This window comes from Macrosteles quadrilineatus, unplaced genomic scaffold, assembly GCF_028750875.1.
Source record: "Macrosteles quadrilineatus isolate MER2022 unplaced genomic scaffold, UCM_ALF_1.0 Scaffold_2__2_contigs__length_208266976, whole genome shotgun sequence".
NCBI classification, from domain to species: Eukaryota; Metazoa; Arthropoda; class Insecta; order Hemiptera; family Cicadellidae; genus Macrosteles; species Macrosteles quadrilineatus.
The window spans coordinates 15,571,097-15,590,991 of record NW_026542595.1 but is presented as its reverse complement, the minus strand read 5'-3'; the positions used below and the strand labels follow the sequence as shown (position 1 = coordinate 15,590,991).

At 36.6% G+C, this 19,895-nt stretch overlaps 1 protein-coding gene across 2 annotated transcripts in view; it reads left to right on the top strand.

Moving 5' to 3' along the window:
* LOC128987356 (inactive pancreatic lipase-related protein 1-like) overlaps positions 1-19,895 on the top strand; it is an 86,647-nt gene that overhangs the window by 19,464 nt on the left and 47,288 nt on the right. For both annotated transcript variants that reach the window (XM_054408157.1, XM_054408158.1), the window contains exons 4-6: positions 5,087-5,233; positions 13,040-13,256; positions 18,516-18,684. In XM_054408157.1, the coding sequence (XP_054264132.1) occupies positions 5,087-5,233; positions 13,040-13,256; positions 18,516-18,684 (533 nt within the window). The remainder of the gene's footprint in view (positions 1-5,086; positions 5,234-13,039; positions 13,257-18,515; positions 18,685-19,895) is intronic.

The window sequence follows — 19,895 nt, the reverse complement described above, 5'->3', positions numbered from 1 at the left end:
GTCTCCTAAAAAGTGGTTGTAACATATCTTGATTAAGTTCATCATTATCTACTCTTGCTCTTCTACGCGCACTGTCATTCCTATGAACAGTTCCCCGCCTTTGTGGTCTACCCCTGGCGTTCATATTAATTACAGTAGGCTACTTATACCTAATGAAAAGAATATATATCCAGCAGCCTACATACCAAAACATCTTGAATCCCTGGTGATTTTATAAAAGTATGATCAAATGTGATTACTCTACGTTGTATATTCACTGCACTAAAAAAATATTTACTTAAGAAGGAATGCAAATACACCGTTTTAGAACCAATAACATTTATAGGTTATTTTAGTTGTATACATTAACACAACCTTAACCTTAAAATGTGTAGAAATATAAAGAAAACAACATCATTTAAAATAAACTTAAATATATGACGAGGTGTTAGCCCGTCCTACGTACGGGAGTAGTCAGTTAAAACGGTTTAGGCCTATAATTCAGAACAGCTAGTTTACACGTATAAAGAAAATTTTTATTGCAGCCTACAGTAGAATGAGTAATTATCAATTGAGAAGTGTATAGGCCTAGTCAATGATATCACCTTCCATCGCATACCTACCTCTTCCATAATCAATATTACCACAATACAATTACTCATACTATACACAATTTCCAGTAGGTCTGAGTTGAAACTCCCTAAAATAAACGAAAACATCCAATAAAATTCACAGTACACATAATTATAACGTTGGTGTCCTGACATCATTAAACGAATCGTCCACACACATCCTTTATGTCAATTTCACTGCACCAATTGCTAAATAAATAAGTTTAGTTTAAACAACGAAAGGTAAACACAACAACATATTAGTTTGTTTTGTAAACAGCTGTGTCAAAAAAAAATATTCATTTGAACAAAAGAACTGGTCACATGTTGAAGGAATTTAAAAAGTAAAAACGCTATAGTAAAGCTAGTGACGTAATTAATTGTCTATGTTTATTATCTATCCCGTTATCGGTTCCAATATCCTTGATAATTATACCACCCTCATTGAATCAATGTACATCGTAATTCCCCATATTCATTTATTTAAACTATAAAAAATTCAGCGCCTCCAAATGTAACCACCACTAAACACACGCCAAACAACTTTTTTAGATTTCATAAAAGGATGTTTAGTCTAATTGCAGTATCCTAGGTCAATGATGACGTTGTGTTCAATTTATAGCATTCATCTGTATATCTTTGGATAACAACCGTCTGAGGTTGTGGTGGTAATTTAAAATCGTATTCCTGAGGATTCTTGATCTCCATCTTTATGACATCAATATTTCCGGGCCTAATCCAAACAAAGTTCAAGCATTCAAAAACATTGATTGTAAACAGAAAGCTGCCAAGACAAATTAAAACATGTAAAAATTGTGATTTTCCTACCCTTTCCAAAAAAGTTGAGCAGTAAAATAATTTGCAAATCTTTTTCATTTAACTCGTGTACGACTTGTACACATCGATGGTGTTACTTTTCTCGGTGGTCTACTAATCTTACCTATTTCTAATAATCAATGACAATATTGATTTGAGTCATTTTCAGGTACACCTGCATGGTTTGTGCATGTTTTCTTGTTTTGTTTTTTGACTAGAGCTTATTTATTTGAATTGTTTGTTGATGAATTTGATTTTGCATGTTTTGTTTATTTAAATGACGAGCCTATTGTACTTGTTGTATGGCAATAAAGACTTTGACTTTGACTTTGACTTTGACAAAATCAGAGTAAATAACCTCATAGTTCTAATAGGGCATTTTTATTTAACCAGCTGTTAGTTAAAACAAATTATATTGCTCTAAAACAAATCAAAGATTACAAAGATTGCTTTAAAAAATAATTTGAACATCCTTGTATTTTACTATGTATATTAAATTAATCTGTCATCCTCTTACAAAAGAATTGAACGTATCAATGATTAGCATTACACATAGTATAAATAAGTCAACCCTCAGTATGTCTTTACATTTTTATCCATGTTTTTATCCAAATGCTGAATTTGTGACACAAAAGCTGAATGTTTACAGCTGTTATGTTAAGCAAATTATTTTATGCCAAAAGCTAGTTTAGAATCTTAGCGTCGGCTGCTAGACTTTTTAAAAATTAAAACTTAATTTCTAAAAAACTGGGACCCTAAACTAAAATTATGGCTTCGACATTCCCTAGTTCTCAAAATTATCTTTCTTTCAACACAAAAATCATGAAAATCCGTCGAGTGGTTGATTCAGAATCGTGAAATAAAAAAACACTGTTTCGTTTTAATATTATAGATTTAAAAATAAAAACAAAACAGAAGTTAGATTTAATTTCGACTCTTTGATTATTTATACAGAATATTTATTCTATGTCGTTTATTCCTCACGACAATAACGTAAAAGCATGAAAAAATGAAACTTGAGTATATGATTTAAATATAAACAAAGAATGCAGACGTTTTTCCGATTAATCTTCAAGATTTCAGTTTTATTATAGTATACATTTCATAGTTGACTGGCTTAAAGTAAACCAAATGCGTGTATTGATCAATGTTTCAAGATATAGCACGATCAGCTGTGCTGTATTGAAGTAAACAGAAATCAGCAGTAAATGACTTCTAATGCTATTCTTATGGAGAAACTTTACGTTATATCTAATTTTGTATCAAGATTTGGGGAATTTCACCAATTTTCCCGCCGTCACGGGCTCGAGACCTTTAATTTGAGCCCTCTCCCGTCCTTCTACGACTTCCGAGTCGCCCACAATTTTGACGCAAAGAATCGGCTTACGTAATTAATATATACATAGATTTGGTATTAGCAAACAAATTTGATCATTCCCTTCAGTCTCTGGATTATGTACCTGCACAAATTGTAAAGCAAAAACTAAAGAGAAAAAAAATTTAAAGAAGACTTTATGTGTGCAATTTGCAGAAGAAACCCAAATGTTCTTACAGATCTTAACAACATGGATCCAGGAGATGTGCCACCCCAGCTACAAGACTTAACTGCAGTAGAGCAAATGCTCATTGCCAAAGTTCAGCCAGTTATTCGGCTGTATCAGTATCGTTCTTGTGGACAGATATTTTATAACGGCCATGTAATAAATATTGCGCAAGATTTGTCTGAAATAACACACTTTCTACCCCGAGCACCAAATACTCTGAACGTTGTTATTGTTCGAAGACCAACATTACAAGGATTTTTGGAATTCAGAGTCCGCAGACAAAAAATACTTGATGCTTTGATATTTTTGAAACACAATAACGACTTTTACAGTGACATAAATATCGATATGGACACATTAAATGATTTACCAATAGATGGCACTATTGAGGAACAAGTTCCAACGATAGAAATCGACAGTGTATTAAATGATTCATTAGACGATGGTTTGGTAACTGAATTGGCTGTAAGCAGTACAGCTTTCCAAAATCAAAAAGAATCAATAAAACGAGTTTTGGAATGGCCACCTGGACATCCCAATCCAATAGACGAGTTTCGTACTCCTGGATATATCGTCATGGCTTTTCCTCATCTATTTCCACGTGGGAAAGCATATTTTAATGATCATAAAAGACAAGTAAAACTGACTTTCAAACAGTGGTGCAATTATTTGATGCACTTCAGGGACTCCCGTTTTGCAACTGACAAAAGATTCCGATATTTATGTCTAAACACAATTCAAAGACACGAGGCACTCAATGTCGGAGCGGTTATGGCAAAGAAATCAGATCTCAAGGAGATGACAATAGATCAACTTCGTATTTAATTTGAAAGAAATCCGAGCATTTTAAATAAGCTGTTATCATATGGTGCCCATATCCGAGGAACAAACGCATATTGGTTTAAACGCCGGAATGAACTTCAATCTATGTGTGAAAGTCTTGGTGCACCCACCCTATTTCTAACATTAAGTTCTGCTGATCTATGGTGGCCATGCTTGCAAAAGTACTTCAAGATTCCTCAAGAAATCACAAGTAGGTAATGAAAGCCAAATGTCTAGATTCATGCAAAAATCTTTAAATGACAATCCACTAATTGCGGACGAGTATTTCGAGGCGCGAGTGCAAATACTCATGGAAATTTTAAATATAAAATTCAAAGTGAAAGATTTTTGGTATCGAACTGAGTATCATCATCGTGGTAGTCCACATGTAGCCTACATAGCTTGATTTGGATTGAGAACGCTCCCGATATACGTCTATTTGATCAAGCAACTATGATGAGATGTCATCATACTAACTATTTTCAGCGAGTTTTTGGGTCTCTTCATTGAGTATGTGTTTTGGTTAATAATTCTCTTTGTTGGTGATCTGGTTTCAGTAAATTCATTACTTTCATCATCGCTGGATGGAAGTGAGTCTATATGTTCAATATGTTGCTGAGGATAAATAATATCTTGTATCTCTAAGTTGTTTTTCTTTTGAGTTTTTGGGATGCCATCTGTCCTATGGACTTGAGCTACCACAGTTATTGTTGTTCCCTTTTCTTCAGGAGAGGGAGGCTCTGCTGCAGCTGTCTATGTGTACGTTGCAGTGTCGTGGCCGGGATTTATCTGACTTCCCTGTTAGTATTTGTGTGTGGTATAGTGTTGTGGAAGGGATTTGTATGAATCAATTTAGTAAATAACAAAAATGTAAACATAGGTAACCTATTGTGTAAAAATCTAATGGTATCCTTCTGTATGTTTGTTATACTCAATCATTCAAAACCTACTGAACAGACTGAACTTAAACTTGACAAAAATAGGTACAGCTACTATATCAAGGATCCGTTTAGTTATTCACGCTCCGATACTGACCGAGGGCTTTGCCCCATTGGCTTTAAAAGTTCTGAGGTGGGATTTTAAAAGTAAATATTGGTCTTAATGGCTGTAATGAGAACACTCCCAATATTTATATTTTGCTATGACATTTCAATGTAAACAAGCAGAACTGTTGGTGTAAAAATTAAATAGATAATTCCGTAGAACCATGTTGCAGGTTTTTCATCAACCCCCGGATGAAGGACAGGTACTCTGCTAGTAATTACATAAATTTGTAGATTATATTTATACTTTTAGCTCTTTGCATTGTTTTAGGAAATGCGATTGGAGCTCCTAAAATATGGAGATATGAATGTTTTTGAGGTAGATTGGGACAAAGGTTCACTGCCACCTTATACTCAAGCCACAGCCAACACACGTTTAGTGGGACTGGAAATTGCTTTCTTCATTAACCATCTTAAGGTAGCAACATATTATTTGAATATAATATATTTTTTATGCCTTACTACTATCTGTTACCCTGTTACCCACAGGCTTCACCAACCAATGGCCAACCCATTTTGGCGATTTTGCAGACCTTTTTTTGAAAATTTATAAAAATTTGTACAAGTAAACCTAGCCAACCTTGTATTAATTTTGTTTGGAAAGGAAAGGAGAATCTATAAATAGTAATATAATAATGACTAGTATACACGTTGCTCGAAATCGAGCAATTGCAAAGAAGTAAAGTAGTTATTTAAAAACAAATAACAGCAATTAAATTATACAGCTGATCAAAATGTAAACAATTATGTTCTTCATAAGGATAACATGGGAACTTTAACATCCACTGGAGCAGAGCCCAAGGGACTTTTTCAAAAATGTAAGGCCAGTTTGCAAATCTAAGCGACACGCTCTTTCCAATGAAACGTCATTGGATAAAATCGATTAAGAAATGGCGGAGGAGTTCAACCGACAAAGTTTCATGTAGCGTATTAATTATATAGATTAAGAGTTAAGGAAAGGCCAATTGGCTGATTAGGATTATTATGTACAAGGATAGGAATCAGCTAGCTTACCTGGTAAATAGAGTCCAGATTAGCCTTGATTACACATAAAACACATGACACAACATGACCGCTTTCAGCATGCGCTGCAACTAACCTCCAGCGGTTACGTATCACTAAAACTACCATATCTCAGTTAATACTTGTCCAATCTTCAAAATTAAGGTGTCAATCGATTTGTAATAAAATTGCCTTAAAAAAGTTATCCTTGTAAAATTTTTGTAAAATCAACGGTTTTCGAGTTATTCAAGAAACAAAATTTAAAATGGCCGCCATTTTGTTTTATGAATTTTAAAAATCGTTATAATTTTTTGGTAGCTTTGTCTAGTTGCCATAAATATTTGTGCAAAGTTTCAATTTCGTATGTTTAACCATTCCTTAAAAAAAATTAATAACTTAAAAACAAAATGGCGGCTGTGTGAGTAACTAAGGACTTCCGGACAATTTAAACATGATATTTAGGTATGTTAACTACCCAGGAACAATGCCCTAAAATATTGGTAGAGAGTTCCGGGACACCCTGTATAATAAAATGAACGTTCAGAATGTGATCTTTTGAATGGTATAAATATTGTTCACATCAGAGTTGATTATAAGCGGTTTTTTCACCGTTAAAAAAATTTTGGCCCATACTAGCGTATTACGCTGGTGGCCATTCTAGGCGTCACAGCGAACGAGCGTAATACGTAACCACAGCTAGGGTTAATAAAACCACAAATATGTACTAGAATAATAGCGGTATGGATCATAAACATAAACAAATGACGTTTTTGGCCCAAAAATAAACATGATTTAGCATTGCTTAAATGGAACTGCCAAAACATAAGTTAATGCTATTAGTATAGGATTTGGGCCAACAACGTCATTTGTTTATGTTTATGATCCATACCGGGTCTTTTCTAGTATTCGTGAATAAAACTATTGATTGGTTAATTTAAGCTGAACTCACCTGATTTTAATAAGGTAATAAATTGATAGAATATCAAACAATAAGTACAGCTGATGTATTTTTAGGTATATGGAAAGTTCCCTCTAGAAAGGAATTACGAAAGGGCAATTTATGAAAGGGCAATTTATGAAATAATGAATAGTTTTGCGCAAGGTTTCTCGTCATGACAAACAAGTATATGGTTTATGGGGGTGTGACTTTTAGTTTTCTCAAAAGTTCATGGGTACTTTGGGATTTATATATGGATGTACAATATTGATTGTCCAAATGTTCTATAATCTGAAACATTAATGTTGACAGTTAGTTGCATTAGAGTAATCCTGATAATTTTTATATCTGGGACTTATGGGCTAGAATGTGCACGATTCAAAAGAAGTGTTAAGCTGATATCACACTATAGTTCTATGACATATCTATTATAAAATAATAGCTGGCCCGACAGACGTCGTCCTGTCCTAATGTGGTTTTATGTCAAATGCTCGTTCATTTTCAAGATGAGCTCGTTCGCATCGCTCAATCACATCCTGGTTGAAGTTCGCTAGCTACGCTTACTCACCTTAGGTTGGAGCTCATTCACTGCGCTCACTTGCCTTTAGGTTTAGCTCGTTCCCTACGATAACTCGCCTCCAGTTGTGCTATTTGGTTGTGCTAATTTGCAGTTATGGTTGCAAATTAGCTGTTGTCATAAATTAAAAAAATAATAGTGCTGCACCCTGTTGGTAAACCTATTAACTTTTTAATGCTATTGAACATCACAGAATCAAATTGTTTAGTTGAACCAGCTGTTCAAGATTCTTTAATTCCATTTAAATATGAGTACTCATAAGGTTAACGTAAGAAACTCCAGAGCCACTGGGGCGGAGCCCTTTTGGCGGATCTGCACAAATCTTCACACAAATATCCTTGAATAATGCTTAATAATGCCTGAAAGTTTCATTGCAATCTGTCGAGGGGTTTCAGAGTCCATAATGGACAAACAGACAAACATACATTGGATTTTATATACATATTCATATTCATATTCTTTATTCATATTTTTTGTACAAAGGTGGTACAATGAATAGTGTCAATAAAAAGAAATACAATTACAATGATATTAGTAAATATTAACAAGTAAAATAATAACAACAAGTCTTTAGTTAGTCAAGAATGAAATACAAAATTAAAATAACTTAATGCTACCTATGCCAGGGAGGTGGAGAACTCTTCCATAGAATAAATAGGTAAATTTAATATATAATCTTTGAGTAATTTTTTAAACTTATTAAAATCTGTTTCTTTTTTTATATTTTCGGGGATAAATTTTAAAAATCTTTGGCCTGCTATCAAATAGTTAGTTGTTCAAGTTTATGTTAGTTAGTTTTATAAGATTAAAAGTTTGATAAAACTAAAATAAGTTGAGAGAGTTTGATCCACCGTTTTTGTATTTTCATAGTAACAATTATAAGTTCAAAACAATAACAAATTAATTATAACCAGCTGGCATTTAATATATTAATGTAATCCATGCCTTTGGCACACTCCGGGCGAAGGACAAACACTAATAATTCTTCACTTCTAGTGGATATAAGAGATTTAAGGGACGTACAACTTTCTTCTTCGAGCTGAGAATTACTGTAGCACTTCTTATTTTTCCGTCTCGACTTGAGTGAAGTTCTACTATTCTGCCCATTTTCCAACTTCCTTGTGGTAGTGCTTCATGGATCAGAACAGTTTCTCCAACATTTGGCTTGTTTGTTGTAGTTCCTTTTTTCTGCTTCATTTCAGTTGTTTTTCTTTCACGTAGGCTCATTAAGTAATCTTGAAGCCAGATCTTCCAAAATAAACTTAACACATTTACTCCTTTTTTCCAAATTTCAAGAATGTTTTTTCTTGATGTTCTTTCGAAGTCCTTGTTAGTTTGGATGTTATGTGACTGTAAATTTCCAATCAAACCATTTTCACCATGGAAATTCAAAAAATGTCCGGGTGTTATGATTTCATCACTGAGGCATATGTCTTCGGAAGAAACGTACACAAGAGGTCTTGAATTCAAAATGGTCTCTGTTTCGTAAAATACAGTTTCTAACTGTGTGTATGTCAACTTCAATTGTCCAATAGTTTTCTTCAAGCATTTTTTTACACTAGAAATGAGCCGTTCGTAGAATCCTCCCATCCAAGGAGCGAATTCGGGGATGAAGTTGAATTTACACCCATTGCTATGTACAAAAGATAAGACATCATCATCTACGAAGTTGTTTTCCCAGATATTCTCTAAGAATGAAGAAGCTAGTTTGAAATGTGGAGCGTTGTCCAAATATCTCCAAAGGTTTTCCTCTTCTACTTACAAATCACTTCAAAGCCAACAAGAATTCACTTGACGTCATATCACTGACCAGTTCTAGGTGAATAGCTCTAACAGTTAAGCATGTGAAAATACAACCATATACCTTTCTTGAGTCATCAGTGAGTTCATTGCTCTTCACATACAACGGACCAAAGTAATCTAGACCAGTGTATGAAAAAGGAATATTTTTGGTAACACGTTCCATTGGTAGGGGAGGGAAAGACGGCATTTTGAATGGACCTCCATCCCATCTTCTGCATTTCTTGCATTGTCTGATAATCTTAGACACTTGAGATCTTCCTTGAATAATCCAATAGTGTTTTCGGACTTCTGATAAAGTGTGTTGAACACCAACATGTTGTAGTTTTACATGATAGTCATTTATTACCAATTTGGTAAAGTGGTCATTTTTAGGTAAAAGCACAGGAAATTTCATTTCCGATGACAAATAAACATTTTGAAGTCTTCCTCTGCATCTCAATATTCCATATTCATCCAAAAACAACCCTAACTGTTTTTGGAGATGATCAGTCCTGCCAAGTTTTAAGCTTTTAATACTAGTGCCGAAATGTAAGTTTTGTATGTACCTCAACCAACATAAAGTAGACTCATGAAGCTCTTCGAAGTTCAATTTGTTGGATGTAAATGGAGTTGAAAGTTTCTTGAATGTTTTAATAGCTCGTTTGCAATATGCTGTCGTTTGAATTAGTTTATCTAGAGACGAGAACTTTGTACAATCAATGTCAAAAGGACCTTTACTTGTGGTTTCTTGAATTGCAGCCATAACTTCTTGGTTAGGTGTGGGTAGTTCACAAGTGTTCGATGTGTCTTGGTAAGTTTGTTCTGACATTGAAGTGATTTGATTAAAGTCATTTCGTGGCCATTCATTTTCTGGTGAACGTAGAAATTCTGGGCCTGACCACCATACCTGACTCTCCTGTAACTCATGATTAGTCAATCCGCAAGTCGCCAAATCTGTAGGATTGTTACTAGAAGGTACGTAACAAAACTCTACATCGGTATGTGATTTAATTTCCGAGAGTCTTCGCTCAACGAACTTTGGTAGTATCCTATTTGTATTCAACCAATGGAGAACACATTGTGAGTCTATCCAAAGTATTTTTTGTGTCACAGAAGTCTTCAGCGCAGTTTCAGTAAACTTTAATGATCTCACCCCAATTAAAACACCAAGTAATTCCAATCGTGGTATAGTGATATTTGGCTTAGACTTAGGGGTTACATGACATTTAGAGAAAATAAGTATTGATTTTGTCGTGGATGTATTATTACTCTTTAATCGCAAATAAACAGCTGTAGCGTAACAATCTTTAGATGCATCAGTGAAACAATTTAACTCTAAAGTATCACCAATGATTTCAACATATCTTGGAATACATACCTCAGGAATTTTAATTAGGTTTGATCGAATCTGCATCCATACCTTTGTAAGTTCTGAGTTCAGCTCTTCATCCCAATCAACGCCTTCAAGCCACAAGTTTTTAATGAATAACTTAGCTTTCAAAACTACAGGAGTAAAGAAACCCAAAGGATCAAAAATGGAAGCTACTAGTTTCAGTGCAGTCCTCTTCGTTACGACACAAGGTTCAACTTTAACTGGTTTTACAGAGAGCGTGTCTTTGAGTGTATCTGAGTGAAAATTTAAAAACGTACGTTTTCAGGAAAAGCACTTTGCAAATTTTTTTCCCCCTTTTTCAAAACTTTTATTAATTTTTTTATTTCATTAACATTTGAAGTTTCATAAAATGTCCATGGTAACGCAATATCTTTGGTAGTTTCTTTTTAAAAGAGCATCTTTAATGGAAAAACACAAAATCCTGTCACGACCATAACGGACGTTTAAATGAATATTAAAAATAGTTAATATTATTTTTATAACTATGTTTTGCTATAAACTAATTTACTTTTATGACCATTATACAATAAAAAGGTCACTGAGCTTTTGGTATATTTGGTCTTTCTAGAAAAAAATAAAAAAACTCAAAAAATTTAAAAAAGCCAATAAAATATTTTTAAGTTTGTATAACTCCAAAAAAACTTACCTGAGACCCGAAAAATCGTTATGTTTGTATAGAGGTGTGCTTCTTTTGTGTATAAAACATTGAAATATGACGATATTTTAATTTTTGAAATTTTTATGATAGAAATCATAAACGTGATGGTCAGGGACAAGCGGTGCGGTCGTGAATTGTCTGGAATAATCTAAATCTTTCTAAACAATCCTTCAATTATCCTGTTAGTCATAATAAAAATATGTGTTTCAATTGAACTAAACTGTTCAATTTACAATTATATTAAAGTTATTGTCACGACCAAACACACTATAATCCATAAGGCTGGATTGGTCGTGAAAAAACCTGCGATGGTCGTGAAACTTTGGTCGTGAAATTACGTGTTATTTGGCTCTGTTCTGGCGGTAGCCCTGCACTTCATGTTCGAGGATACAAAGTGGACTTCTAGGTTAATCTTACAATTGAAATATCTTATAAACAAAAATTAACACCATGTCTACTTCATCGAATGACTACGTACGGTCATGGACACACCAAAATTACAAAAAACACAATCTTTCCTTTATTAATCTTGTAATTCCTCCTTTCAACTCGAAACGACCGGCACTACAATCCTGACGTACACCCCGAACTAGTCTCTAAAACCAACTGACTCCATCGACGCCAGGCTTGCCACTGTTGTGCTCCAAAGTTGAAAATTTTTCCCAAATGGTCGTGACGCCAAATCGAGGGACAGACTTATTTTGTCATGGTAGTCAGTTTGTAATGACAATAAAATTATAATATGCTCCTTTTTTGTAAGTTTAATAACCATTGATGACACAAAAATATGTCTTAATATATTTCGGCATGAATAATTAGTCTAAAAACAGCGTGAAAGTTGGAAAATGTACCCTAGGGACACGTCATGGTCGTGAATTTCGAGACTTTAAGAATACGAAAAAAATACCTAGAACCTATTTAAAATCAAATAAATGTGTGTAACATGTTGCCCCCGTCCCAAAAAATATTAAAACACATAATAATAAACTACAAATCCAGTATCTACGAAGTAAAAGGCCAGGGACATGAAAACGTACGTTTTTAAATTTTCACTCATCCCATTTTATTCCCAAAACACAAACACTGTTTTCATTTTCAGTAGTAACTTTATCATCAGGAATACTTGCCATAAATAGCTTAGAATTTGAGCACCAGAACCCCACCGAGAGTTTGAGAGTTTGATCCACCGTTTTTGTATTTTCATAGTAACAATTATAAGTTCAAAACAATAACAAATTAATTATAACCAGCTGGCATTTAAAATATTAATGCAATCCATGCCTTTGGCACACCTGCATTGGACGGTTTTTTTCATAAAACTTGAGCCTATGAGGTTCAACAACCCCACTTTTTTTCCTAAGCTTATAGTTGTGGCTTGTCATCGGTTTTTCACTCAAATCTTGTTTTCTAGCAATAAGAATAACTTCATATATATATTGTCCATAAACTGTAAAAATATTTAGATGTGTAAAGTGTTGTTTGGCTGAATCATCCCCCTTAAGCTTGAGCATTATCCTGATAGCTTTTTTTTTGCTGTTTTAAAATAGAGTCCATATTTAATACCATAGAAAAATAGATATGATAATATTTATGTTCTCTCTAGAAATCATCATTGATCATCATAGACATAAGATTATAGTTTCGCTATTATAATAGTTGGTCTATTACACTGTAATATTTTTCATCAAAGACATAATTACGATAATAGATAGGCCTATATGTCATAGAACTATGATAGTGTAATACCGGCCTTAGGAAGCGATCCATCTTTGATATCCTACAATGTTTTGATATCAGCAAAACAAAAGAATATAGAGCATGTGATGTTACTATGTTTTAATTTAACTTTTAATGAGACTTGTAATAAACGGTCAGGACAAGTACGGCTTGGACCCTGCAGACATTCACCTCATCGGACACAGTTTGGGTGCTCACACTGCCGGCTACGCAGGGCAGAACATTGTCGGTCTGGGGCGAATCACAGGTCTCGACCCAGCTGGGCCTTACTTCCAGGGCATGCCTAGTAATGTGAGGCTAGACCCCTCTGACGCATCCTATGTAGAAGTCATCCACACTGATGGTTCTACTCTTGGTGAGTATATTGGTAGTACTACTATTGTTCATATCATATATTAACCTATCATATTATCAAATTATTAAACAAAGTTTGAATGATATTATGTAAAAATTGTTGTTTGCTGGTTCTTTAAATGTCTTGAGTTTCCAGTAAAAACGTTAAGTTAAACATTTTCTTTAAAACAAAGAGGCTTTCAAGTTTTCTTGAAAATTCCTTTCTTAACTTTCCGAATAGGAGATTTAGAGTTTCAACTTAAGTTTAGACCTACTAAACGACCTGACCACCCTGGTTGTAATGTTTTTCGGACTCTGACACTACTCAGTCCCTAATTATGGACACAGTTGTAATTTCTACCCCAACAGCAGGCGTGTCCAGTCTGGTTGTGATGTTTCTCAGACAGTTGACACTTTATCAGTCCCTAATGATTGACTCTATTGTAGGCTATGGTATGAGTGATCCATGTAGTCATGTAGCTTTCTACCCCAAGAACAGGCGTGACCAGCCTGGTTATGATGTTTCTCAGACAGTTGACACTTTATCAGTCCCTAATGATTGACTCTATTGTAGGCTATGGTATGAGTGATCCATGTGGTCATGTAGCTTTCTACCCCAACAGCAGGCGTGTCCAGTCTGGTTATGATGTTTCTCAGACAGTTGACACTTTATCAGTCCCTAATGATTGACTCTATTGTAGGCTATGGTATGAGTGATCCATGTGGTCATGTAGCTTTCTACCCCAACAACCGGTGTGACCAGCCTGGTTGTGATGTTTCTCAGACAGTTGACACTTTATCAGTCCCTAATGATTGACTCTATTGTAGGCTATGGTATGAGTGATCCGTGTGGTCATGTAGCTTTCTACCCCAACAACCGGTGTGACCAGCCTGGTTGTGATGTTTCTCAGACAGTTGACACTTTATCAGTCCCTAATGATTGACTCTATTGTAGGCTATGGTATGAGTGATCCATGTGGTCATGTAGCTTTCTACCCCAACAATCGGTGTGACCAGCCTGGTTGTGATGTTTCTCAGACAGTTGACACTTTATCAGTCCCTAATGATTGACTCTATTGTAGGCTATGGTATGAGTGATCCGTGTGGTCATGTAGATTTCTACCCCAAGAACAGGCGTGACCAGCCTGGTTATGATGTTTCTCAGACAGTTGACACTTTATCAGTCCCTAATGATTGACTCTATTGTAGGCTATGGTATGAGTGATCCATGTGGTCATGTAGCTTTCTACCCCAACAACCGGTGTGACCAGCCTGGTTGTGATGTTTCTCAGACAGTTGACACTTTATCAGTCCCTAATGATTGACTCTATTGTAGGCTATGGTATGAGTGATCCGTGTGGTCATGTAGCTTTCTACCCCAACAACCGGTGTGACCAGCCTGGTTGTGATGTTTCTCAGACAGTTGACACTTTCTCAGTCCCTAATGATTGACTCTATTGTAGGCTATGGTATGAGTGATCCGTGTGGTCATGTCGCTTTCTACCCCATAACAACCGGTGTGACCAGCCTGGTTGTGATGTTTCTCAGACAGTTGACACTTTATCAGTCTCTAATGATTGACTCTATTGTAGGCTATGGTATGAGTGATCCGTGTGGTCATGTAGATTTCTACCCCAAGAACAGGCGTGACCAGCCTGGTTATGATGTTTCTCAGACAGTTGACACTTTCTCAGTCCCTAATGATTGACTCTATTGTAGGCTATGGTATGAGTGATCCGTGTGGTCATGTAGATTTCTACCCCATAACAACCGGTGTGACCAGCCTGGTTGTGATGTTTCTCAGACAGTTGACACTTTATCAGTCCCTAATGATTGACTCTATTGTAGGCTATGGTATGAGTGATCCGTGTGGTCATGTAGATTTCTACCCCAAGAACAGGCGTGACCAGCCTGGTTATGATGTTTCTCAGACAGTTGACACTTTTTCAGTCCCTAATGATTGACTCTATTGTAGGCTATGGTATGAGTGATCCGTGTGGTCATGTAGCTTTCCACCCCAACAACGGGCGTGACCAGCCTGGTTATGATGTTTCTCAGACAGTAGTTGACACTTTATCAGTCCCTAAAGATCAACTATATTGCAGGCCAGGGCCGTCGCGTGGGTGGGGCAACCAGGGCGACCGCCCTGGGCGCCGCGGTCGGGGGGGCGCCGCGGCAAAAGTAATGCAACAAATAAAAAAAAAGTAAGATGCACATAACCACAGAAAACGTATTTTGGAAAGTTATGTATAACCACGAATACTAGTTCTATTATTCGTGTGTGTAACTGAATGTTGAATATTACGTTGTATGCCTTTATTGAAAAATACATATTATTTGATACCAATCACTTTATAATTTGAAATGTTTTCCAAATTAAATATCAATATAGTATTGAATTAAATTTAGTAATAATAGCCTAAACAATCAACTCCACTGTGGAGTTGAAGGCTCTGTCCCACCTTAATTATCTTAATATATTGCAATGTCTTAATTATCTTAATATTGCGGTTCGCGGTGTTGCTCTGTACACGTAGCTGCCGTATTCTATTTTTAATTCGCCCGACCGGCCGACGGTCGACCTTGGGAACAACCCCTACCCCAATCACTCCTTTCTCCTACGGCAGTCTCAGCTGAGCTGCCAGCTTAGTTTGATGAGTGATTAATAGTTATTTACACTTAATGTTTAGGATCTCATATCTAAATGTGATAACGTGGTTTTCTCTTAATCTGTATAACAATTCTATTCAGAGTAGGTTTGGTTTGAGGTTTTGCATACATTGCATTAATTTTAATTTGCTATACATTTAACATTTTCTTACATATTTTGGGATTTGGTTATCATCAATTAAAAAAGATTTCCGTACAAAATTTAAGTAATTTATCCCTAATAATCAATCCCAGATTCCTAACTCTAGTATTTTTGTAAGGTGATTCAATCCCTTTAGGTGTCTGTTTTTGGGGATTAAAACAAAGATAGCGACATCATCACTCATTCTGTTTTTGGGGGGGGGGGCGCCTGGCAACATCCCGCCCCGGGCGCCAAAAAACCACGCGACGGCCCTGTTGCAGGCCATGGTATGAGTGATCCGTGTGGTCATGTAGATTTCTACCCCAACAACAGGTGTGACTAGCCTGGTTGTGATGTTTCTCAGACAGTTGACACTTTCTAAGTCCCTAATGATTGACTCTATTGCAGGCTATGGTATGAGTGATCCGTGTGGTCATGTAGATTTCTACCCTAACAACAGGTGTGACTAGCCTGGTTGTGATGTTTCTCAGACAGTTGACACTTTCTCAGTCCCTAATGATTGACTCTATTGTAGGCTATGGTATGAGTGATCCGTGTGGTCATGTAGATTTCTACCCTAACAACAGGTGTGACTAGCCTGGTTGTGATGTTTCTCAGACAGTTGACACTTTCTCAGTCCCTAATGATTGACTCTATTGCAGGCCATGGTATGAGTGATCCGTGTGGTCATGTAGATTTCTACCATTTTTTTTTTTCCATTTCGTTTTGTCATGAGAGCCGAAGCCCCCTGACTGCATACCCGGTACCTATCCTTTAGGACATACCCGGGCCCCATGATGTAGGCCGAAGCTTACGCATCAACCTTTAGCACATCATGGGCGGATGACTTAAGGTCATCAGGCTCGCCGGCTGCCGAAGCAGACCCTTCGGAAGGAGGGTTGCCCCTCAATCCTAACCAGGGATTCCGGCTGCTTGTTTAAGCGTCACTCCACCTGGGTTCCACTAGGTCGAGACCTAGAGGTCCATGGTAGAGCGCCCCGACGCATTTAGTGCAAGCAACACTCGGGACCTATCTAATCCCTGACAGGCAGAACCCGCCATCAATAGCCGGGAGGAAGGGGACCGTCAGCACGCTGACGGGGGGAACCCCAACCTCCCATTTACACCGCTGCCCGATCGAGGCCTTACCCATTGCTGGGAAACCAGAGATAACCAGAGCGATAGATCCCCAGATACCCCTGGCGGGCTCGGACCCAGCACCCGATCTACTTCGTTTGCCCGTCAGACCCAACATCACTGCCAGGCCATCAGGGTTTCCCAAAAGGAGGCAGGTATAGAAGTGGGACCCACCCGGATGAACCTATCCACCAGAGGTGGCGACACCCTTGACTCAATTGAGGTTCCGGGAAGAACCCCCCACACTCAAGATAACCATACCGTCCGTGCTCAGAGACAGGGATTGGTTTGCATAAGTACCTACAAACCGTTGCCCTCACACTGCGGAAAGTTACGTTGCCCTTGAGTGTCCCCGTGAGCTGCGGGTACTTGCCCGTTTTCACCTCCAGGAAAGGTTACTTCCAAAGTCGAGGATTTGCCCACTGAATGCTGGTCGCACACAACAAGCAGGCCGAAGCCCAAAGAACCACAGACACAGGTAGGTTAGAGATTATGATGTACTTCCATCTCTCCTAGAGCTAAACACCCCTCCATCCTGGATAAAGGAATGTCACTGGGACCCAATGCCCAGTCGTCCATGTCTGTGGCCAACTTGAAAATGCCGATACCAACACGGAGCATTTACCTTAACTCTGGGGGCTAGGTATTTCACCTCCCAGGACGAGGCTACTTCCAAAGTCGAGGATATGCCTCACAAAATGTCAGTCGTACACGACAGGTAGGACTCAGTCACAACCACAAGCTACAGGCAGGTGAAAGATCTATTATTATTATTTATTATTTATTATTATTATTATTATTTATTATTTATTATTTATTATTTATTATTTATTTATTATTATTATTTATTATTATTTATTATTATTATTATTTGGGGTAGATTTCTACCCCAAGAACAGGTGTGACCAGCCTGGTTGTGAAGTTTCTCAGACAGTTGACACTTTCTCAGTCCCTAATGATCGACTCTATTGCAGGCCATGGTATGAGTGATCCGTGTGGTCATGTAGATTTCTACCCCAAGAACAGGTGTGACCAGCCTGGTTGTGATGTTTCTCAGAAAGTTGACACTTTCTTAGTCCCTAATGATCAACTATATTGCAGGCCATGGTATGAGTAATCCGTGTGGTCATGTAGATTTCTACCCCAACAACGGGCATGACCAGCGGTTGTGATGTTTCTCAGACAGTTGACACTTTCTCAGTCCCTAATGATCAACTATATTGCAGGCCATGGTATGAGTAATCCTTGTGGTCATGTAGATTTCTACCCCAACAGCAGGCGTGACCAGCCTGGTTGTGATGTTTCTCAGACAGTTGACACTTTATCAGTCCCTAATGATTGACTCTATTGTAGGCTATGGTATGAGTGATCCGTGTGGTCATGTAGATTTCTACCCCAACAACGGGCGTGACCAGCCTGGTTGTGATGTTTCTCAGACTCTAACACCTCTGGCCTTAATCAGGGAAAACACAGAAGAAGCAGCAAGAGTAGCTGTTGCATGCAACCATAACAGAGCTATACGGTAATTAATTTTTTTACATGCTACTAGTTATGATATTATTTTTTTAGTTCTGAAATTCTGAAGGTTGTAACCCATAACATGCAAATGTGCAAGTAAGTACTGGAAGTAATGTTACTATACTGCCTTAAATCTCTTTATGGAGTAATGCATGGTATCACAATTATTGTTTAGTTTATATTGAAAGTTGTACTATGAATTAGTGTAAAATACCTGCATTAGTGCAATCCAGTGCGTTGTGGTACGGCAACCGGTTTCGACTCACATGGGAGTCATCCTCAGGCCAGTCAAGATGTCTTGTTGCATTATATGAAGGTTGTGAAACGGTAATAATTATTAATAAATAAGACAGATCAACATACACACATTTAAATTTTAACATTTATGTTGGTAAAATCAAAGATAATTGAGCGGAGCGAAGGGAAGCTCTTTAAGATCGAATTCAATGCAAACTTTCTAACACATTAACTCATTAACGGCTGATCATATTTTAGCCAAACTTACTAAGGTTGTTTTGAAAAATTTTTGGAAGGTTTAGATAAAACCAATTTCAATTTAATTTAATACCCATATAATTTCAAAGTAACTCAAAATTTGTAAATTTTAACATTGGTCTTGTTAGTTGCTATGATGGTTACAAAATAACGACGTAAATGTAAACAAAACAAAGATTCATAGCATGTTAAAATCAAGCCACGACCTAAACACAGTATAAAGGAAAAAAAATTGAATGATGACCAATGATAAAATAATACAGAGAAAGTCTTAAGTGCACAAATAAGTCGCAATTTGGCAACGGCCACTGATCGAATAGGTACAGTATTTTACAGATTTGATTTATTTAGCTAAATAAGGTTATAACAAATAACATTTGTCTTATGTTATTGGAAATTAAAACAACTACTGTACATGATTCTGCAATTTTAAATAGCTAGGTATTCTCAAATCAATATTTTTATCTAAATAGGCTATTATGTACAAATGTACAATGCTTTATTATTATTTACTTTGAAATATTGTTGATAATATCATCATGTTGGCAACACACTTGTAGTATTGATTCTTGTGTTGGCAACGACTTGGGTTATATTATTGCCCAAAAAGGATATAAAGTATTTTTTGCATTTTTGTTTTACAAAAAAATACCTAATTCACATAACAGTGTCGTATAAGGAAAATTTCAGAATGCTTTCTCAAAAACTGCGTAACTTAAT